Source organism: Vidua macroura, chromosome 4, assembly GCF_024509145.1.
Source record: "Vidua macroura isolate BioBank_ID:100142 chromosome 4, ASM2450914v1, whole genome shotgun sequence".
NCBI lineage: Eukaryota > Metazoa > Chordata > Aves > Passeriformes > Viduidae > Vidua > Vidua macroura.
In genome coordinates, this window is record NC_071574.1 from 6,078,563 (window position 1) to 6,102,019 (window position 23,457).

At 41.7% G+C, this 23,457-nt stretch overlaps 1 protein-coding gene across 3 annotated transcripts in view; it reads left to right on the top strand.

The window, feature by feature from the left end:
- ARHGAP24 (Rho GTPase activating protein 24) overlaps positions 1–23,457 on the top strand; it is a 183,033-nt gene that overhangs the window by 60,619 nt on the left and 98,957 nt on the right. For all 3 annotated transcript variants that reach the window (XM_053976148.1, XM_053976146.1, XM_053976147.1), the window contains exon 3: positions 4,571–4,658. In XM_053976148.1, coding sequence (XP_053832123.1) covers positions 4,571–4,658 — 88 coding nt within the window. The remainder of the gene's footprint in view (positions 1–4,570; positions 4,659–23,457) is intronic.

A 23,457-nucleotide genomic window follows, 5' to 3' on the forward strand; every position in this document is an offset into this window, starting at 1 on the left:
ATAAAAAGCACCTAACTTGAAAGTCAAAGTAGAGTTCCGTGATCTTTGATAAATAATCAAAGCTGGAAGGACAAGAACTGCTGGTACTCTGTACTTTTTTAAGAGGTAACAAGACAAACTACTGCAAGCAAATAGCCTCGGGAAAGTGGATTGGGATAAAACCTGAAAACATTATTTTGGCAAGAAAGCACTTAATTGCCTCAAGTCTCTATGTGCTTTTTGAGTAAAATCCATTCAGAGATACTTAAAATGATGTACTTGTCTTCACATTTGCCAATCAGCATCTTCAAAGCACTGGAATTCCTTGTATCATAAGCTTTCTTGGACAAAAAAAACCTGGTATCTCTTGGACAAGGTGGTAAGTCTGCTTCAGAAAACCGAGTTGAAATAAGGCAGGGGAGAGTGTACCTAGGGAAAAGTAATGGAGCAGAGCCAGCAGGAGGCACAGGGTCACTTCCCTGGTGCAGTGTGTTACACGGAGCGTGCAAACAGAAACACCATCTGTCAGCTGCTCCTCATGAAGCACTTGTGCGGTGGCCATCCTGTCTCCTCTTCCGTGCTTCCTCCTGAAATTCAGCTGCTGAATTGTGCTGAAAATGTTTTCAGGGACCAGCATGGGATAAAACATCTATTTGAGCAAGACTGTGAGACTAATCCAGAGTAGATTGATGTCATTCTTGCTGCACTACAGTGCTTTATCGAGCACTTAGTTAACGGAACAGTATTTTTTCTCAAGTTAAACACTTCATTTATGCAGATTTTTTAATTTTAGCAAACATGTTGCTCTGCTGTTTAGGAGATCTTTGGTTTGAAGCAGCAATGTGCTATAGAAAAATTGATGTGTGTGAGAATCTCCTTTGAAAGTGGGCTTGTTATTCTGTTAGGGAAAAGGCCAATGCTTCTTGAGCAATCCAGGTTTCTCCTGCATGCTGTGAGTCATCCTGAATGCTCAGCTAGAGAAGCAGAACTGCCCTGATAAGGACAGAAGTGTTGGAAATGGAAAAATAACTCGGGCATACTGCAGCAGGAGCTGTGCAAAGCACTGCTGACTTGGTGGAGGCGCAGCCTGCAAACAGAATGGCAATGGGAGCCAGGAGACACTTGGGTCAGGGCCACATTTTTCTCCCACTTCCCTTTTTCCTGTATTTCTATAGACTGTATGTCTTGATTCCTGCTGGCACCATGCTGGGGTTGTTTTTTTTTTTTTTTTTTTTTTTAATATTAATCTGCTCCAATCTGCAGTCTTGGGTTGAGATTTTTTAAAATATTTTGAATGATCTGAAGACGTTGATGTGAAGCAATGCGAAGCTGCCTTATTATGGAACATTTGCATGCACACATTGCATGCACTGACAACTAAGTTAAAACATGTATTTCCTCTGGAAATCACCTTCCTCTTTTGGATGCAAATTACTGTCTTGTTAGGTGTCTTAAGGCTCTCTGGTTGGTTTTCTCCTACTTCCTCCTGGAATTAGGTACTCAAGGCAGAAAGCAGAGCTTGAACTTGTTGAAACTTTGCAACTAACTGATAGTCCCTACTCATGGGACTACCCAGGCAGTAAGGACAGGCCTAATGTGGCACCTTAAGGGCCCTGAAAGGCAATTGGGCAAGGGGGCCAGCAGTGATCTGGGGACCCCATTTCTGTCAGATACCCTGCAGCTGCAGGGCTTTGTTACAGTACAGATGTGTTCTCTGGGCATCAGCTGCTGAGAAACTCGGCAAAGGGACACTCCAGGCAGCCTCAGTACAGTTATGTAGACAGCTACAAAACTTAGCAAGGGGGAAGTGTTGCTGTGTGGTGAAGGCAGACAGATGGGTGTGAAAGCAGACAGAATGGGAAGTGAGAGAGCTGCAATTGCTCTCTTAAGGCTTTCTCCACTAGAGTTGGGCACCCAGGTGCATGTTGCACAAACAAAGCTATTATTTTAATTAAAAAAAAAAAAACCACCACCCCTCACATATGTATGTTGAAGTATTTCATGTGCACTGATGTTTGCAATAATAGTTCTGGAAACAGTGAAATAAAATCACCACTTGAGGACATTTTTTTTTTTTAAACTGGGACAATATTCTGTATGGTTACTGTCTGGTTTCTCTTCATATTAACTTAGCTATTGTGTGTGGCCTTAGGCTTTACATTTTAGTAGATGGAATAGGTTTCATCTATGAAACGAAGGCACTAGTGTTATGAATATAACACTCTTGTTTCTGTGTTCTCAAAAATCTGTCATTGTGAGAGCTCCCTGTAAGTGGTAAAAGAGTTTTGCATCAAAGAATCAGAAAACATCACGCTGTAATGAATCTGCAGCGTGCCTGTTGCTAATGAGTTGACAGCAAAGTTCAGTGCAGTTTTCATTTACTGTCTCATGAATTGATTTTAGTTTACAGTGCTGTAGGTTAGGTCTCATTAATTTTGTATTTTTGTTTAATTGAGTAGCAAGACCTATGATTGGCTTGAACATGTTGTATGCCCTCAGTGGTGCAAGCTCCTGAGACAGTGGAACTCCAGCATGAAGAGTGATCTACGCCATCCAGTGTGCTGGGTGGAGCTTCTTCTGGGTAAAACCAGCTCAATCTGAAAGTGGGCAAGAAAGTCTTATTCCAGTCTTAATGGTCTGTTACCTGGGACAAAAATACATGTAGTTAAAATGCCTTTTAGAGATTCTTATTCCTAGTTTCCTGTAAGTCTCAGAAAAAATGTGTTCCTTAGATCTCCTGTTTTTTCTTTAGATGTTAATATGAGAATTTGAACTGTATTGTGACTTATGTTTTCCTGTTCACATGATCGTTTTTGTTTATGGTATTTTGGTGGCCTAATAAAATATTTCACAGAAGACTTTGGGGTGTGACATCTACTAACAGGTGCTGCTTGTGGCAGGAATGAAGGAGGATCGCTCCGCATGGAGCTGTTGGACCAAGGCACTTAATGCTTATGATACATTTGTATATGCAGTGAGTGGGGACATCTGCCCACAACTGCTAGTACCTGCTGCTTGTTCCACCTCAGCAGAAAGCTGTGCTGCTTCATCTGCTTTCAGCAGCAAGCACCAATCAGAGTGTTTCATGGAGGTGATTCTGTGTGTTCTGACAAAATCACTGTGCACCCTCTCTTTGCCTTCCTGCGATTACACTGTTCTTTCTGGCACACAGCAGTGATAAGTTGGTATAGAGCCCAGACTCCACATCAGCTGGTACAAATACTTATTTTGTGAAACATTTCTTACCTGTTCTTTCAGGTGTTTTTTTCCTATCAGTTTGTAAGGATTCCTTTGTGAGAAGACTGTTTCCACTTGTCTCGACTCCCCAATAATTGTAAATGGTTCTGCTGGTAGTGGAGGTTCCAGGTCATAACAATGAATTCTGGATAATAAAATTGATGTTTTTCATGTACAGGGATATCTTTAGGGCTGTTTAAATGCCCTATTTGGGCATTTGGTTGAAGCTACTATGGAAGATGGTGCTCCATGTTGATGATCAATGATCTGTCAGGAGATAAGGACCTTATTTGATGTATTCTGTGTTTAAGATGTGTAAGTTATGTAAGTTGTTTGCTTTGGAAATAGGGGCCCTATTATGCCATAATTGGATAATATTACTAAGTGGATGTTATCTCCTATTAACAGTGGTGGAGAGCTTGTATCTAATACAATTCCTAGGATGCTGCTCTGAAAATTTATCCCTTGACAGCCATCCCAGCATAATTTCACTGAGAAGTGCCTGCTGACTGAGGTTGAAATGGTACTAGGAGGAGCTGTAATTTCTAAAAATGAAAAAGGTCTCAGAGGAAAGGGGTGGTCTATCCACGCCATGTGTCAGCAGACCCAAAGGAGAGGGAATAAGAAATGTTTGGAGGGTTGCAGGGGTGGTTTTTGTCTTTGGGTATTACTAGAAGTATGCACAACTAAAATTCCCCACCTCTCTCAAGGTAGTAAGGTTGTAATAAAGGCTTATAATGCCCATCACAGAGATTTTCTGATGTGTCTCTGCCTGTAGCAAACACATCTTTGGACAGGACTCTTATCTGTGCCTGCTATGGCTTAGCACCAGCAGCCTGGCATGCTGCAGCCACGGGGTGGGAGTGGGATGTTTCCTCTCTATTTCTTCCCTGGGATGCTATGGGAAAAGGGCCCAGAGCAGGAACTGGGTATGCACCCCACAGAATGAGGGTCCTCTTTTGTCCACACCCCCTTTGGCTTCAGCCAAGAAGCCTGGCTGCTGAGTTCACCTGCCTCACTCATGCAACTTCCTAGCTCTTCACTACCCCTTGCTTTTATGTCTTGAATTTTCCCTCCAGAACAGTGGGATTAGTACATGTGATAAGTACAAAACTCTGCATGGTATCAAATACCCAAGAGATTAAAAAAACTTAAAGTTGTTATCAAATGCCTCAGTTAATTAAAGGGCTCTATGATGTTGGCTTTTGGGATAATCTCTCAATCTCACTTTGGAAATCAGCTGCTCAGGTGTTTAAAAATTCATGTTTAACCCAGTCCAAAAAGAAGAAGCATTAGTCTGTCAGAAGTATGGTAGCAGTTTTAATCCCATGTTTGTTGTTACTTTTTTCTTTAGGGTACCATCTTTCTGCCTGGCAACCGAGTAATTGAGCATCCCTGCAATGAAGAAAGTCCAGGAAGGTTCCTTTTTGAGGTTGTTCCAGGTAGGATATTCTACTCCTTATCAAAAGCCTTTGCAGTTTGTCCTCAGTGACAAATGGCCACATCTGTTCTGCCAGAACAGAAGCTGAAGGTGATTAATGATTCAATTTAAAGGAAAAAAAAAAAGTTTAATTTGTTAATATGGTGGTTCATAATTTTTTCATTCACCCCTAGGCAGCATAGGGAAAAGGATAAAGGATGTGTATTTTATTTGTGTAAAGCAGAATTCTTCAGGGCAAGGAAGTGCCAGGTCCTGCTCTTGGATCACAACAGCCCCGTGCGGCACTGTTGGGTTGGTGGCAGAGTGGCTGGAAAACTTCCCTGAAAAGGGAAAGTTTTCCAAAGAAAGAAAAGGACCTGGGGGTGCTCAACAGCAGCTGAACATGAGCCAGCTGTGCCCAGGTGGCCAAGAAGGCCAGTGGCATCGTGGCCTGGATCAGCAGTAGTGTGGCCAGCAGGACCAGGGCAGTGATTGTCTCCTTGTACTTGGCAGTGCCGCACTTCGAGTGCTGTGTCCTGTTCTGGGCTCCTCACTGCAAAAAAGACACTGAAGTGCTGCAGCGTGGCCAGAGAAGGAGCTGGGGAAGGGTCTGGAGCACCAGTGTAAGGAACAGCTGGGAGTGGTTTAGCCTGGAGAAAAGGAAACTGGGTGGAGACTTTATTACAGGTAACAAGTGACAGGACGAGAGGAAATGGCCTCAAGTTGCGCCAGAGCGCCAGAGGAGATTTAGATTAGATATTGGGAAAAACTGCTTCACTGAAAGGGTTGTTAAACATTGGGACTCCCTTGTGGAAGGGAAGTAGGGGAGTCAACCTTATCTGGAGTGATTTCAAAGACTTATAGATGTGGTGCTTAGGCACGTGGTTCAGTGGTGGATGTTGCAGTGTTGGGTTAATAACTGAACTTGATTTTAAGCATGTTTTCCAAACTAAATAATTCTGTTTCCACATCCAGACAGCTCAGTGTATTTATTCAATATGTTCTGTTAATCCCTGTATTACTTTTCAAATTGCTTCCTATCATGGCTATTTGGAAGGGAAAATAGGTGGTAATGTCTGTTGTTCTTGATTTTAAACTGTCTTAGTATCAGGGCACAAATGTAGTTGTGTTCACTGATGTGCCAAGTTATAATAAATTGTAAAAGTATAAGAAATATGAAGTAGACTTCAAAGCTTGATTATGAAAGCCATGGGCAGCAAGGGATTATTATGCAAAGACAGCCAGTGTGGTATCTCTGAGGTTTAACACTCACCCCAATCTTGAATCAATCAGATTTGAAAAGTTTCTCACTGTCTCTTCTCAAAGTCCCTTTTTTATATGTTCAAAATATTGAAAGAAACCTATTTATTAGCATTGCAAGTCTGGAGCAGACTAAAATGTTGTTTCTCTTGGAAATTAAGAGAATTCTCCATATGTCCTGATTTATATGACACCTTCTTCTGTCTGATAATGCTGACCCTGGGGATGCTTATCCTTCACGCACAAGTTCAGAGTGCATCCATTTCCCAAAATGTTTGTTACACCACCTTTCTATGGAGTCAAGTTAAAAGGTAATTTGTACTTACTTTTGAGCTGAGTTCAGTATTTATCAGGGGCATCCCTGAGAATCAGGTAGGCTTTTTTGTTTTGCTTATTTTCAATTCTGAGAATGGGGTTCTGAATGTGTTTTAGGATAGCACCAGTGTATTTATCCCCCACCCTTGCCCCCCTATTGCTAACAAGCATGTGGCTACAGAGACTTCCTACTGTATATCTTATGCCAAGGATTCATGACCAGAAAAAAGGTTTTTTTTTGAAAATGGGTGCTATTTCATGCCATAGCACTGGTCTTTGGGGGACAAAATGAAAGTGAAGACTCAGACTGACTGTGAAGGAGATAGCACAGTGCAGATGTGAAGTAGAAGATGACAGCTGTATTTTATGCAAAGATGAAGTGAGCATCGCTGCTGTCGTCATGTCACTGTTGCTTCTCAAGGCAAGATTTTGTCAGCCTTCTGTAATGGAGCTGTTTGTCATCTGTATCCTCTTAGTGACTCAGTATAAAAGTCAATTTTATAGGCTGACAACAACACAACTGAGCTCACTGAGTGTAACACAGAAAAATGTATTGTAGCTAAGGTTCTGTTTAGCCTTTGTTAGCTTTCATATGGGAAATCAGCTATGTAGCAACAGGATCTATTTGCATATTTTTAAAGATTTTGTGAACTGAGCGTTGTGTTAAATGTGCGGTGCCAAAGCTCATGCTGCTCTTGCATTGTTTTCCCTGTATTAAAAGTTGAAGCAATTTTAGTTGCTATCCCAAAAGCAAAAGTGACAAGTCGTCTTTTTGTCTCTCATGTCTGTGGGCGGCCTGAAAACTTGTGTGCGTGTGTTTGTTTATTGGTAAGACATGCCAATTATTTTGGGAATGTACGTGGGAGTAGGTTTATACTATGAAACTAATACTCTGTATGCAGCCATCTCTGAAGATGAATGGAAAAATGTGTGTGGAGACAAGTATCTTGCAGTTTTGGTGCTGTAATTAAAATACAGATGCCTTCAATTTGCATTTTGAAAACATTCTGTTCATTCCCTAAGTCATTAGATGATGTAATACTTCAAATTTTTCCCTTTTAAAAAAAAATTCTGTGTGCTGACAAAATTAATTTACAGGAGAGAAACTCTCTCCTGTACAGCACAAGGCCCACGCCACTCTTCTGTGTGGGAGTTTTTGTGCTGGAGTCAGTGACCATGAAATGATTAGTGATGCCTGTGCAAGCTTCTCTTGCACTCAGAGGAATGTTTCATAGTCAACAAAAATCAGAAGGTTTAAATTAAAACCTTTCAGTGGGACATGTGCACACATAGCCAAGTTGTGCCATTAGTTTTGAGTGATTGCATTGTATTTTCTGATTGTTTTGAGCTTTATATATTAGATGAACTCTCATTCTGTGCATTGGTTGCATTCTGAAGGAAAGCTGAGTTTTTCCTCTTGGTGTGCAGGTGTAATGGGGGAAGGCATCGTGTTACCAGGGAACTGAAACAGGTGACCTTGCTGTGTCTAGGTGGGTTGCATGTCCCCCATGGCTGCAGGACAGGGGCACAGATGTGATTTACATGTGTGGTTTGCAGTGCTTTGCAGACTGGATTCCTGCACCTCATTGGCACCAGGAGGAGCCAAGCATAGAGATGTGGGAAGCTCAGGCTCATCCACTGTTTCTCACACAAGGCTCGAGTTTCTTTTATAGAGTCCCCTGGACTTTCCAAGGGTGCTGTCTGAAGGCATTTTGAGCAAGTTGCAGCATGAGAAGCCTTGCAGCAGGGGCCTGTGGCTTTCCCAGGGATGTCTGGATGCTTGTTGGACCTCCAAGGACTTGAATCCTCATTTTCTGACGCTCTCAGGAAGCACCAGCAGCTCAGAATAATCTGGGCCTATGTAGGCAATTGGTCTAGAAGTGGCGGTGGTTATTGAATGGACAAAGGAATGTGCTTCATCATTGACTGGACTTTGATCCTGGAAACTAAGCTGCCCATGCTGCTACCCCAGCAGCTGCTGTTACTTGAGATCCTTGTGTGCTAGCTGCTGTCCTTCTCTGAGTCTGATAAATCACTTTGCAGCTTGGCCTCAGGTAAGAAGCCAGATCATCACTCCAGTGATACCTCACCACTTGGATGTTCCTGAATCACGTCTTTCTTAGTCCCTATCCTGTATTAATGCAGATTTCATGAAAAATTAGCACAGAGGACAAGGTTACTTCCCAGGAGCATGTTCACTAGCAGATGACCTGTTTGCATGCTCTGATCTAAATAATGAATTCCCTTAGAGACACAAATATCTGATGATATATGAGAGTTCTCTGATGAGTTTTGCAGTTGCATGAATTTTAATATTTATTTAGTACTGCTTAAATGAGAACATAAATTTCCCAATACTGATCTTCAATATTCTTTGTGGAATCTTCTGCTTGTAAACTTTGTGCATCCGTGTTGTGTTTTTTACCACTGACAAAGTATCATAGTCCAACATGTGCATCTGTGTGGATGAATTTGCACACTGAGGTACCAAAGTCAGTTCATCCCACTAAAAGCATTCTCTGTGCAGCCCCAAGTTATGTTTCTGAAGCTTAAATCAAAGTTTTATGCTTAGGGATTATTCAGACTGTTAGGAAAGAACTGTAATCATTCAGCAAAGTCACTTGGAGTCTCTGCTGATGCTTTTCTTCTGCATTTGTGCCTGCTGATTTCTTGTGCTTGTGGATCCTGGGCTATATAATTTCCTATCAGGCAACATCAGATTTTTGTCTTGAGTCATGGTTTATGAGACTGCAGAAGGCAAGAATTACTCTGTCCAATTCTGTTAAAGGTCAGTTTGTCAGGCTCTTAATTAAAACCTCTGTGAGGGAGTGAAATACTAAATTCCCCGAACTTTGAATTAGTTATAACTTTTTTTCATTAGTCAGAGGAAAAGTGGCATCCAAAGGCCAAAAAGGCCTTTCTTCATGTACTTAATTGCATGCTGTATGGCAGATTACATTTCTTGCAGGTTAGCTGTTCTGGTAGGGAGTGTGAGATGGGTGTGAGGGTTGGGGTTTTTTAAGCTTCCTTTATGTGGATAATAAACTATCTTGGTGCTTCTACTGCAGTAAATTTTCACTGCTTTTAGTCAGCCGAGATGTGCATAGGTAGCTCTGTGCCCCTGTGGCTGAGAGACAGCTGGGCTCTGTTGTGCATGTGTGTGCCACACCTCTCTGTCAGTGAACAGCCCCTTTAGCCACCACAAAGGTGTTGTGAGGTTTGAGAAGATAAATGGCTGCTTCACAACAGTTTGTTGTGAAGTTACCAAAACCTCTTCGGTTCCCTGTTGCTGTACAGTGTTTAGGAGGTTAAGCCCTTTGAGACTTTCACCATGAGTTGTCAAACATCTGAAATGGGAAGGCCACACTAGCTGCTAATTTTTGCCATCTACTCATTCATAGTGATTTTAATTAGGGGTCCATAAAGGCCTGAAAAATGTGGATTTGGTAAGTTCACTTATGTTTTTTTCCCTAAGGGACACAAGTAAGACAAAAACAGGAATTACAGATACATATTTTTCAGCTGAAAAAGCAATTTTCTTGGTAGTGCTCCTATGTACTGTAGCAAGTTAGATACCAGGTGCTTACTGTAGCTTCTACTTCAATACCCATCTCTGATACCAGTACTTTTTAGTCCTGTAAGTCCTATTGACAGCCAGACTTCTGTGGGACGGGAAAGGTTGGAGTTTACAGTGAGGCACCAAGCAGGGCAGATGATTAGCTGACACGTTTGACTGTGGCTGATATGATGCAGCATCATGTCTCAGGGATATAAATGTTTTAGAAGGTTTTGAGCCTGTTGTTTTGAAATAGAACTGTGTGTTTTCTGTAAGGATGTAGCCTTGTTAGAAGTAAGGGGCAAGAGCTCCCTGCCTTGTCTTCTCAGGAGTAATTGCCATGTCCCAAGTGAGGATACACCCACACATGCAGCAAACAGCTTTCCTTGAAGACTTAGCAGAGTATTGGTAACACAAAGCAATAAGCAAATTCTCTTCTGTTTACTTGAGGAGAAAATTGTTTGTGTATTAAGAGGTTTCCTGTCTTAATGCAAAAAAAAAAAAAAAAAGACTTTCCACAGCGCACGTGTGTACACACCTGAGCACTGCGGACGCTCTCTCTGCCTTTGCTGTCAGGCAGATTCTCTGTATTCTCTTTGCCATCAGCGTAGCTAGCACAATTTATTCCCTTTTCTCCACAATATAAAACCCCAAACCGAAGTGTTAAACCATTCAGCTGCTCTGACTCCTTCCTGGATTCCTGAATTCCTGACTCCTGGTATGATGCGGGCGGATTTAATTGATGCTGCCAGGAAGATGAATGCCTCCTCCTGTAGGTGCTGACAGCCAGCAGTGCCTCTTCATTAGTCGTCAGGAGCACAGCACCTCAAGGGCATTGCTGATAGCGCCGACTGAACTAATTGTACCTCTGATATCTTGTGGAGGGAGCAGACAGGCTGTTTAATCAAATGGGCACCAGCCTCGCTGCACAGATATCGCCGTGTAATCGCCTATTGCGCTAAAGCAGCTCTGAGCGCTGCTCGTTCCTTGTCGAAGATCTCCTGAAAGCATTGCCATCCTTGTTAAGGGTGATACATTCCTCAGAAATGTATCTGATTGAGAGCCGCCCCTCTCTGCTTGAACACACTGGCATGCATTGCCTCATTCTTATCCTTTGAAAGGTGATTCAAAACTGATTTTTTTTTTTTTTTTTTAAAGTGAGTCTTGGAGGTTCATGGAGTCAGTGAGCCAGGGAAATGAAGCTGGCTGAAGCCTTGCTGCATGTTTCTCACAAGGTTAATGGTGAGGGCTCACTGGAAAGGAACGCTTTTCCATCTTGAGCAGCAGCTCATGTGATGCGGAATTAGTTGATGTGCCCAGTTTTGTCTCCGTAGTAGTTTTCAGAAAAAGAAAACCAAAGCCATCCTCAGTCCTACATCCCTGTGAAATGAGATGGTGGGTCATGCCACTGAGCTGTTGTGCTACCACCATAAAACCTGCTCATTTCAAGTCAATGCATGTGATACCCCTTTTTTTTTGTGCCTTTCTTGTCATGGCTACTGAGTAACAACTGTGTGGAGGCACCAAATTTAAGAAACCTTCCACTGCGTCCTTCTGTGACATTGGACCAAGCCTCACCTTTCTGTGCCTATGTGTCCACACATATTTGAGATGATACCTGCAGAGCAAGCCTTGCATATTAGTGGTGTCAGTCTGAATTAATGATAACCTATATATGAGGGCTTTGGGGGGAGAGAGGCAAGGCTGGGTTGTGACACACATTTCCAGAGTGACATGAGTACTTCTGCCTCATCGCCTTCATGTGGAAGATCCCCTCATGATACTGCATCTGATTAAAGATTGATATTGGTGTGACTCAGATTTGAGCTACTAAAGGACTACCAGAAAATGTCCTGTTTATCATGCAAGGAGAGATGAAGCACCTTTTCCCATTCAGAAGATTAGGTTGCTTTTCTGGTAGAACTCAAGCACTGTTATGTAGCAAAGAAGAGCGTGAAATAACTGCTTTACACATAATTTCTTTAAATATGGAAACATTAATTCATAGGGTTTTTTTCAGCCCAGAATTATCTGATAGTAGAAGTTTAGGTCATCTGGTTTTGAAGTGAAGGAATTAAATCTAGATGCAAAAACTATTTAAAAGAAAAATAAAAGAAGAGCCTTCTATGAATATCTTCTCTGAGGTATGCAGCATGTGCAGAATAAACACATTTCTCCTTGCTCAGATGGCTTGGGTGTGTAACTTTGTATTTAGTGGAACTTCACCAATTTTTATATATAAAATCTATTATCTTAAATGCCTTCTATCTTGGTGAATGAGTGCAGATTATAGGTTAAAAGTTTATGTTAGAAGTAGTAATGTTGCCTGTTTTCTGAATGCTTTTCTAGTTAGTCTATTTTGAAAATAGAGAGGTGAATAATTTCTGAAATCTACTGAACAATTGTATATTTTATTTTCTTTTATCTAAAGTAATTCTGCTTAATCATCTGTTCTCAGTGACATTAATTTCATGTGGCAGAAGACTGTACAGACTCTATAAAAATTCACCCATACTCCATAAAAATATACCATTACTCAAGCATGGTGTATGAAGGTGAAGTTAAAATGTTATTTTTCACTTGTGTCTTCTAATTTAGAAGTGGATTGCTTTTATTGATCCTGCTTAGCCCGTGGTGCATGTGATCTGAGGTGTGTTAAGTTAGCAATATTGATCATTTGTGACCCGCTGCTGTCATTCTGGAGGTCATCTGCTGCACAGAAGAATTTATAATGGCAGTGGCATCTCTAAAAACTTAAGTGGCAAAAAAGCAAACTTAGTGGTTGAGTTTGTGGTAAGCTTCTTCCACCATTGTTGTGTATGCACACCAGATTGACTCCCACTGAGGGTGTAGCTCATAATGAAAATTACATTGAGGGATACGGCTTATTCCCACCCTATTTTAAATACTACCAGTTGCAATTGCAGCAACAGTGAGATGTCTTTTCTCTGCCTCAGCTCTGCAGCCAGCACTGGATTTTGATGATCATTAATAATGTTGGAAAAATGGCTTAAGTAGTGCCAGAAATGCAGAGAGTTCCCACAAAGCCAGGTGGTCTGTGGGAAGTGATAGAGGTATCTGGAAGGAGAGCTTGTTGCTTGGACCATTTCTGATAGTGATTTGGGGACCAAATGATAGGTGTGGGGAAGCACAATATTGGCTTTTTCCATTGTTCTGTTAACAGATGTGAGAAAATCCCTGAACTTTGAGTGTGCAGACTCTGTGGGCCTAAAGATAAAGATAAATTGCACTCCACAGGTATGGCTGGAATGAGTTGTGAAGCTATAGCAGGTCATCAGTATGGACTGTGTCCATTAACCTTGTGTCCATGGCTGTTTTATTTGCCAGTGCAAAAACTTGTGTGTTGATACTTTTGGCATTCTCTGGGATGGAAGTACAAACTTTGCCTCAAAAGAATCAAAATGCCTTTTTCTCTATACACCAGCTGCCCGAAGGGCATCTGTGACAGCTAATGAGGGTTTTTTGCTTGGTTGGTTGTTCGGGGATTTTTTTAGCTTCGTGTAAGTCCCTCTAGTGGCGACATCAAAAAGTCCAGTGAAGTAATAGATGTTCTTGTGTCTGGGATACCCTGTCCAGGGCTTCAATTCGTAGCTGCATTATTGCTTTTTGGAATAGACTTGACATATCATGAAGCACAGTTTGAAACTTCGATTCCCAGATAAATCCTGCAAAGTATGAAGAAAGTACTGGGAAAGACTGAAAAGTCAGAGGCAGTGATAATTCAAGCTTCTTTTGAGAAAAGACGTTTCTAAATGCCTATACTGATATTTTTTGGATGGATTGTGTTGATGATTATTTTGCTCACAGAATTGAGGCTCTATCAGCTTTATTCAACATGAAAGGTTTAAGACAATAATGTTTTCATTGCAATTGTCTGTGTGCACTTTCTGTATTTCAGTTGTTGAAAGACTCTCTGTATTTGATTAAGTAATGAAAATAGCATTGTAGGAAGAAGTGAGACAGAAATGTGATGGAGGCAAGCTCCAAAGCATGGAAATTCAAGATGTCATCGTTTGATAGGGCATTTTCTAGTACAGATGTTTGCCAGTCTTTTGTAAATAATAGTAGTAATAGTAATAATAAAACCCAACATAAAATTCCCATGCTCATTACCATTTTCAGCAAGAAAATCTGCAGCTGCAAAATGTAACTGAATTAAGATGTGTATCACCTCTTCTGTGATAGAGCTGGTGTGATTCCACTGTAAATGGCAGGAAAGCCAGAGAGGAAGTGACTTGTCTGAAGCTGTCTGGAAAGCTGGTGGCTGAGTCTGAAGGCAGATCTTGCCTCCTTGGTGCACCAAAGAACTGTGCCTCTGATGTGGGATGAAAAAGATACAAGTTTATGAAGTCCTCTTATCTCTGGAAGAAGTGAGAAAATCCAAGTTCCACTTGGATTAAATGCTGGTTTAGCAAAACATCCTCAAAATACGTTACTTCATAGTGCCTAGGTCATCTGAATAGGAACTGGATTATTTTCCAGGAGTTTGCAGCTCTCACGGCAGACAACTCATGTTTTCTCAAGTGCTTGGGTGTTGCTGCCTGACTGAACCATCCACCCTGTGGCTGTGGCAGTATGAGGCTCCCAAGTCCTTTGCTCTTTATCCCGCCTTTCTGCAGACTCTTTCATCTTCCCCATTTTCCATTACTGGTGCCTGGGAACACTGATCCTTACTTAAAGAGTGTCATCTTTCTTCTTTTCCAGCCTTGTATTAAAAGGGTGGGAAAAATTTTCAAACCCGTGGTGACTGCAAGGACTTCACTTGTTTCTTCAGCATGGATGTCAAATTTAATGCTGAAAAGGCAGAATATCAGCCAGTTTCAGAGTTTACATCATGTACTAGTACATGGTTATGCAGCGTGTTGAAAGTGAAGTTAGGCTGATTCCTTCCCTTTGACAGGAAAGGAAAACCTTTCTGTGAATTGTGAATGCCTCTTCCTAATCCAGCATTGTCTCATCTCTCCTCGTGGATTCACAGCTTACACTGCTACCTCTGGAGGTGGAAATCTCTGCTAATTAAACTGTTTTATAAATCTGATGGGCATAACTTGTGAAATCGTGATGTTCTGTGCTGTATTTCAAATCCCTGCTATATCCATAAATTTAGTGAGCTCTTAAGTTTTATTTTCTGGAAGAAATAGCAAGGAGGAGCATGTGATTGATGTGTGTTCGTGAAGAGATACCGTCAAACTGCAAGCCCACGACTGACTGTCAGGTTTTAATGGAGGAGGCCTGCAATATAGGTGATGACTAATGAAAGCATGAAGTCAAGGAACATTGTTCAGTCTGCAGCAGGAATCCACGTAATACCATCAAACATTCTCTGCTGTGGGAGGAGTGGGACTGCTTACACTGGGTTGAAATGAGCCAAACCCAGCAGCCAACGTTCCCTCTCTGGCGTGTGTCGGGAGCAGCCTGCCCTTTGTCCCTGCGCTGTTGGATCTGTTCTGCAAAGGGCTCCTTTCAGGGTGACAGTGGAAAATGTGACAGCCACTCCGCTGTGTGCCAGTGTGGAGGAGGAGAACACCCAGGGATGGGCGATTTTTGTGACTTTCCAAGTGCAGCGCTGCAGCCACGGGATCTGGGGGCAAGGTGCCATATGCTACCATTTGGCAGGGTGGCTGCAGGGGCACAAAGCACATCATTGTCCTCGACCTTGGCGGAAGGAGCTGGCAGCGTGCCTGCTGGGATGCTGCCTTTGGCAAGAGATGGGAGCGGGAGGGCCGTGGTGGTAAAAGGGCAAACGTGCCTGTGCCTCGCGTGCCACCGTGCTGCAAATGCTGGGGGAGAGGGACAGGGTGCCTGGGACACCATGTGCCTCCTTCACTCTGCCATGGAAGGACTGGCTGCAGCAGCAGTGAGTGGGGTCAGCACGGAGCTCCCAAATCATGGTGGGATAATGTGTCTGTAAGGAACCATAACTCCATTCAGGCTCTTAATGTTAGAGTGGTAATAACAGGAGGCTTATGCCAGCTGATGGGAGAATGAGCTGGCTCTGTGGAGACCTTGCTGGACTGTCATGAACATCCCCAAACTAGATCAGGTACACCAGGGGCTGGTTTGCTTTGGAAGGATATGACACCTGCAGCTTCGTGCCTTTCACTTTGTGTTGTGACTTACTAGGTGTGCACCTCATTTTCTAGGGACAGAGGAGAAAGCAGAGGCTTAAGGAAAATCTTCAAATAAACTGCCTAAACCACCCGATACATCTTTGCTCAGGGAACAAAATACTAATGTCTCAGGGATGAGAAGAAAGTGGCACTGAGGTAGGAGAGTGTACTTTTAGCAGCAGGCAAGCCAAACATTAAAATCAAGGCACAAGATAACAATAATGGCTGGAGCTAAGGAGAGCAAATAATGGAACTAAGCAGCGGGTTACTAAAAAGGGGAAGTGTTTACATCAGAGGAGCATGAAATAATTTGTGCCATACCCTTGTTATTTCCTTATCTATTGAGAGTCAGGATGTGGTAAAGGCTCAAGAGCAGCTCCATTATAAAATCCGCTCCTGCAAGGCCCACGTGCGTGCCCGTGCTGTCCTTCTGTTTGCAGTATTGCAGAGGAGCAGCTCTGGAACAACGAGAGAGAATTCTGGCAGGGAGGGCAGCCTGCAGTTCATTATGGGCCTGGGATGGATAAAAGCACTTTTAGCTTCCATCTGTTCCAGTTTGGATGATGCTGATAGAAGGGTCATAGATTTGTCAGTGATGGATATCTGAAGACATTGCCATTTTTAGCTTGTCCAGAACTTTCCCCCTTCTGTTTACTGGACATCTCTCTTTCTTTTTGACATGTATTGTCAGACTGCAGGTGGTGATGAACTACAGGTGTTAGATGAAGTGAATCTCCCCTTGCTGTTTCTCCCTCTTCCACTGCTGCACATGGTACAGAAATGATGGGGAATAGGAATAGTTAAGGATATGTTTTGGCACTGTTCAGATAACTGTAATTTTGCTTTCCTGAAATCATATGCATAATTATCTTACAGTTTTTGACATATCATTAAAGCATGAATGTAGCTGGAAAGTAATAAGGAACATAGATGTTCAACTATAATGCAATTCAAGAAATGGATTACCTGTCAAATACTTTATTTTCTGCATACTGAAATGTGAACATTTCTCATCTTATTTTTACATCTGTGCTGCCTTGTGGTTAAATAAAGGCATCAAGGTATGTCTGAAATAATTATCTTTTAAATAAAAATAAAAATCTCTTGTGATTATGGAAAATGGTGCACCATACACTGAATACCCAATCCACCAGTCAGTAGTTCTTCCTGGGAAGTGGCAAGAGCTTAGCATTCTACTTTGGAAAGTTGTCATTATGATAGGAGTTGGGCCCATGGACAAGCATGTATTTCCTTCAGAGATGTTTATCCTTCCCGTGTATCTCTAGAGGCAGTCTCTGGACTGAAGAGTAGTATTTTGCCACAAAAAATTGCAAATCCATTTATTGTGGTTCCATATTATTAATCCTTGTGAACTTTTGTGATACCCAACTTGCCTGTATTGAAAATGCTGTAATTGCTGTCTTAACTCGAATTGCATATTTGTGATTCTCATTTAAAAGCCTTGTCAAAGGTGAATTACACTTCAGTGTGCTAAAACCTATTTAAAGAATCCCCAAAGGCTTTTTTATGTGGCAAATGTTTTAAAGCCACATCAATTTGCAGAGAAGTGGGCTCTCTTCAAGAAGGTGCTGTAATAGGTGTGTAGGTATATATTATTTTGTTTTTAGTACATCTTTATCCACATGAGCAGATGATAGAAGAAAAATGTGGAAGTCACATCACACTTGAAAGAGCTTTTGATCTCGTGGGACTCCTACACACTTCAGTGATAAAACCACAGGTCAGATAGGTTTGGCAGAGTGTCAGCACTGGAGCTGGGATAACTGAGGTTTACATTCTCAGAGTACCAGTAAGTTCTGTTGGATCTGCTTTTAATGCATCAGCTCTCTTTTAATTCCATGACATGTGTGACACCCCCTGAAGCCATGCTGGCCCATGGTTGAGTCCTCCTGTCTGAAATGCAGGCAGTAATGCATAATACTTTTCCTAAGGTGTTCTGTGTTTTTTTTTCTCTACAAGTGAATTTGAGACAAGTGTAGTGCTACTGAGTTATGTGAAATTGACCTTAAAATTGTAATTGGTCACTGTACCTATTCCTTGATTTTTATTTTTTTTTGATTATTCTTTGTTTTAATATCTGTATAGTTATTATAAAGCAGATGATTCATACAATTCAGAGTTAGCCCTACTGATCAGCAGAATTTGTCATCGCTGTAAAAGTAATGTGAAAATTTCTTTCTGTGAAGTGATGGGGAGATCAATGTAATGTGAAGTGTGTGGCAGTTCTTTAATTGATCACTTCACTAATTTATGTACTTAAGTGATTAATCTTGGCCAGCTCTTACACAAAACAAAGTTTAAATCCATACTGGATTTTTTTTCTGCATCTGAGGCAGTGATGCATGACCTCTGTGTGCTCCACAGCAGTGTTTTGTTCTGCTGTGTGGCAGAGAACCCCTCTCCTACTAAATAGACCTACTGAATAGTTTTACTATGCTTAAAATTCATCTCAGTGCTCACAGATCAGCTTCTCTAAATTCATTTAGTATTTCTACTGAGGTGGATTGCAAAGCAGCACATAAAGACCTCTCAGATGTAAGGACCTTGCAAACAGGCTGAGCACTGCCCTGATGCGGTGCCAGCTGATGAGCTGAGAGCACCCTTGTTTGCTGCTGCTTCCAGTTTCCTTCGGGTTTCGTATCCGGTGGCAGCAAGCATTGGTATTGTCGCCAGGCCTTTGGCTGTTCCTGTACTTTTTCCAGTTCTCTGTCTTGATAAGGGAAAGAATTGCAATCCCCTTTTCATCCCTGATGAGTCTTTGCTTTCCCTCTCCTACATCTTCCTGCCTTAGAGCTAGCTGAGTTTTTGCCCTCACTGTGTTCTCCGAGAATTGTCAATGCCAGTCCTGTCCTGGTCATTCCACGCCCCAGCTACCCTTTGCAGACCACCCTGGTCTGAATGAACAAAGCATTCATGTAGTCTTGCAAAAAATGTTGCTCCTGAAAGTCTTGTAATGAGGCTTAGGGGCAGGACTGAAAGGAGTGTTGTCCCAGCTTTTGTCATGAAGGGCCAGTTATGGTTCAGTCAGCATGAACAAAGTCTAATACCATTAAGAGTCCACTGGTTTTCAGGGAGACCTTAAAATCAAGGAAATTTTATGATCCATGCAGCCACGAAGTTAATAAAGTTAATGTTTCATTTTTATTGGCCGTGCTGTACCAGCATGGGTAATGCATGGCAGTGCTGCCCTCTGCAGCCTCCTGTTCTGTGACCGCAGCCATCGTGGGGAGCTGTTTTAGGGCAGCTCTGCCCCAGGTAAGGCTGGAAAGCTTCCCACCCTCAGCAAGGGCTTCTTAATGCTCGCTCCTTTTGTCACAGGATGTTGTCACAGATGTTGTCACATCTCCTGCTGATGTGCTTTCCCAGGGGAGGCTGTTGTACCTGCCAGGGAGCCTCTCCTGGTGCAGCTAGGCAGGCTTGACTTGTCAGGTTTCTGGGGGATGCTCTAAGCCTTAGTTCATGTTAATGATGCTCCTCCCAGTTATCAGTGCAGGTGTCTGGTGAGTGTGGTGGGGGGTAGGTAGGTATCCTCACACATAGTCACAGCTATGTCTTGGTTCCTGTTCTTCTTTGTCTGAAAGTTTGAGCTTTTTCTGCCTGTCACCAGTTCTGGCAACTCCTGGCAAGAAAGCTTACTACTTTATAGGTGGCATATTTTTGTAGAGTACACTTCTTTACTTGAAAATTTTTGGACTTTTTTTGGAAAATGGATGCTATGTCCTTAGTGTGGTTTGTTCATTTGTCTGGACTGTGCACTAGGATGATGTTTTGAAGAAGAGGGGAGGGGATTTCTGTGTATTTTTCACTCCAGTAACCTTGAGTGTACTGAAGATAAGTAGCTAAATCTGTTGAAATAGCTTTGAAAGAGCCAAACAACATTTTCCTGCTCTATTTTTGTTTCTGTATTGGATTATCAAGTCTATTCAATTCATTCTGTGTCTCATGTGAGGAAAGAACATGGTATTCTGTCACCAGATACACTTGGTCACCTCATCTGTATTTGCTGGTGTACGTAGTTGTAGCGATCACTTAATGTGCCCCATTCAGCTACAGATGCTCTTCTAAATGTGAGTTTTGTGTTTAGTCTTGGTTACAGTGTCTACGTGAAGTCATCCTTCATTTTCTTTATTGTGAGTAAGAAGAGAGTTTGGCCTTGGTGTAATTAATTTAAATTTATCCCAGCAACATAATCAACTTCCTAATAAATTATGTGAAGCCCCGCAGTTGTCCATATGATGGCTTGGAAGAATTGAGCCAAGCCTTGACTTTCAGGCTGGGGAATTCAGTTTTAATCCATCCATCATGTCCTCACTGCGTGTTTCTCAGCAGAAAAGCATTCAGTGTTTCTTGACTTTATTATTATTGTTCTTTCTTGTGTGACTATTTTATGTCCAGAAATGAAACATGAGCAAGGATAATTTTTTCGGGAAGCCAGTAGGGAAGCTTCAGAAATGCATTAAATTTAGTAAATGGAAATGATAACTCACAAGGCTTGCAGAACCAAAGTAGGATGCTGACTACAATTTTGGTATTGACTTTATTGTTCTGTAGTCTTAGTTGTGAGTACAGCTGACAGAGAAAGAAAAACATGTCTTTTGGTAGCTAAAATAAAACCATGATGCTGTGTGCTGGAAAGACAGGAAGCATTGATTCTATATATTGTGAGCTTTGTCAAAGTAGTGTGTCTCAGCTGTGCCAGGATTTACCAAGGTGAATCATCCCATTCAAAAGTCGCCATTGAGCATGAAGCAGTCCAAAAAATTGGAGAGCTTTTCCTTAAAATGTTGTATCAGGTTCTGTAAGCAAAACTAGCAAGAAAGCAAAGGCAGTGAATGTTTAATAGAATTTTTCACTAGCATAATCTCAAAGCTGGCAAGTTATAAAAGGCAGCAGGTGGTTGCATACTTGGATAGACTGTTTTCCCTCTCTCTTGACAGGCATATATCTGTCTTTAATACATGTATTGCAAGAAGAGAAAATAAATATGTAGACAGTTTCCTAAATTTACACTGAAATTACAGATTATTTTGAAATTTGAAAACCTATTGATTTATGCAAGCATAAAGCTTTCATATATAAATATAAGTTGGTTTCAGTGGGCTGCTCACTTTCTGCTCACTTGATTTGTATAAAAGGCTTTCCAATTGCATTTCTGGTAGGCACTTGTACTCCTAAGTGTTCTCTATGCTATTTTATAGCTAAAAATAATAACTTAATGATACTGTGCTAACGACACTGTAGGTGTCTTGTTGTCCAGGGTTGCTTAAAAATTGGCGAGTATTTGAAGCAGTACAGGAGCTGCTTTAACCATTTGGTGAGATGAACAACTAGGGTTTAAAAAAAGCTCAGTCTGGCTGCTAGGCTGAATTTCAAGAGGTGTTGGCAGACAACAGCTATAAAGCCCAATTCATCCCTATGTACAAGAAAAAAATTAATCGAGGTAATCAGAAAAAGCCCACCTTCTGGAAGGTGCTGATAGTTCAGCCACATAGCAGATGGAAGTAGTTAATGGAATATAAGTACAAGAATTAAAAAGCACACTAAGAGCAAAATTTCAGAATCAGATGATTTTAAAGTGTATTCTTTAAAATCAAGCACATAGATGCCATAAGCTGCTGAATTAATTAAAACTGTTTTTTGTACTTGTGCATGTGTTTACATGCTGAAGATATTTTGCGTTGTGAACAGTAGTCAAATGGAAAATTATGTTTGGTCTTTGCGTTATGTTTTCATAAATTTTGGCTATCCTTTGCATCCTGTTTGGATAAAATGGGATAGTCTGTACCTCTCAAAGGAACATTCTCTCCTTGTCCTTGATGGCTCTCAGTGATTTGAAAAAGAGCATTAGAACTGTGGTGTTAGAAAAGCTCACCTGAGGTACAATAACTTCAAATTCTTTTTCCACCTGCAAGATGTCCTGAGAAGCAGTGTATGCTTGTCCTCCTTGTGTTGTTGCTCAACAGATTGGCTTCTGAAATTGCTCTCAGCCTCAATGGGCAGCTCTCTCTGCTCTTCTCTCCTTTCAGGATGTCTGCAGGAGAGTGCAGAAGCTTCTAAACTGTAACATAAATACTGCTTCATAATTTCCATAGAACTCTGGGCCAGTGACCAGCAATGGGAATAGAACCTACACTGGCTTATGCTGAAACAGAGTGCCAAAAATTACCTTACCTTTACTTTTTACATCTCTGTCTAACAGGATTTTCTACATCTAGGTCTCTCTAGGGGAATCCTGGAGGATATGCTTCCTCAGCTCCCAGCCATGTCAAAGCAGCCAGTTCTGCTAAGTATCTCCAGAAGCAAAGTCCCTGACAAATGCCAGTTTTTTTGGGCTTGTGGTCCTCTGCCCAGCTCTAACACATCTTAATTCTGGAGCTGGCAGTGGCCTGCTCACTTGAGCTAGTCCTGGTGTGAAGCAGGCTTGCAAGCCAAGATGCAGTGGTGTCACAGCAATCACATGCAGTCTGAAGGGTAAATCTGGAATGGTGGTTTTGATTGGATAAGGAATACCATTCTCAGTCCTAAAACAAGGTTTATATTGTCATATTATTTCTGTTAGTGCTGGGAAGAAGTTAGTATCTTGCACAGAGTTGTGTGTGCACAGAGTGGTGCTGCACACTGCAGTCACAGGATTCCTGTGATTGATTGTACCCCTGTGGATGTAGATTCTTTACCTAGAATATACCTAGGATGTGCAGCCATTTTAGAAATTTTTTTCTTGAATATCTGTGTATTAAATTTTGAATAATAAAAATTGTTCTACCTTGCATTAACATATTTCAAAATTATATTTCCAAACTAGTGTACGTTGAAGAGGATGAGTCACTCTTTTTTTCAAAGGGAAGTTCACCCTCACAGTTACTGAAGGTTGCTGAATGTTAAGTGTTTGTTGTGACACTTGACCTTAATGTCTGTGTAGCTCTGTGAATACTGGAAGTCTGGTCCCAAATGGCCTTTGGGCACCTCAGAAGTTGTTTTGATTTTTGTTCTTTTCCCATTCCACTATTAAACATATAGACATTCAATGGTTAGGGTAAATTTTTCAGATGCTACACTGTGCTAGCAAGTATTTGATCCATGTGGTGTAAAGAAAAGAAACATAATTCCTAAACTGAGGAATTTCATAATCTTTTAGAAATGCTTTACAGGAGACTTCTTGCAGATTTTGGTTTTGTTGTAATGTTTTAATGTTCTGGCTATGGATACTGTCTCTGACTGACCCCATTGCACAGACAAGTAACAGAAAATCCAAAGCAGAATGGTTGACATGGAGTGGGAGAGTTTCCCTCGAGATACCCAGCCTGGGGAGCGAGGAGAGAGTGCAGCTCCATGGATGCAGGCATGGACTTGTCAGAGGATCTGGGCTGCTGCTTCCTGATGCACTTTGAGGGACAGTCCTGGATCTGTCTTTGGCAGGGTGGATGGGATTGAAATATACTTGAACCATTCTACAAAAGATTAATTTAAAATAAGCAGAGTAGATGGTGGAGCTGGAGGGAAAATGACACCTCTCTGGGGGTGCTGGGATCAAGTTTCAG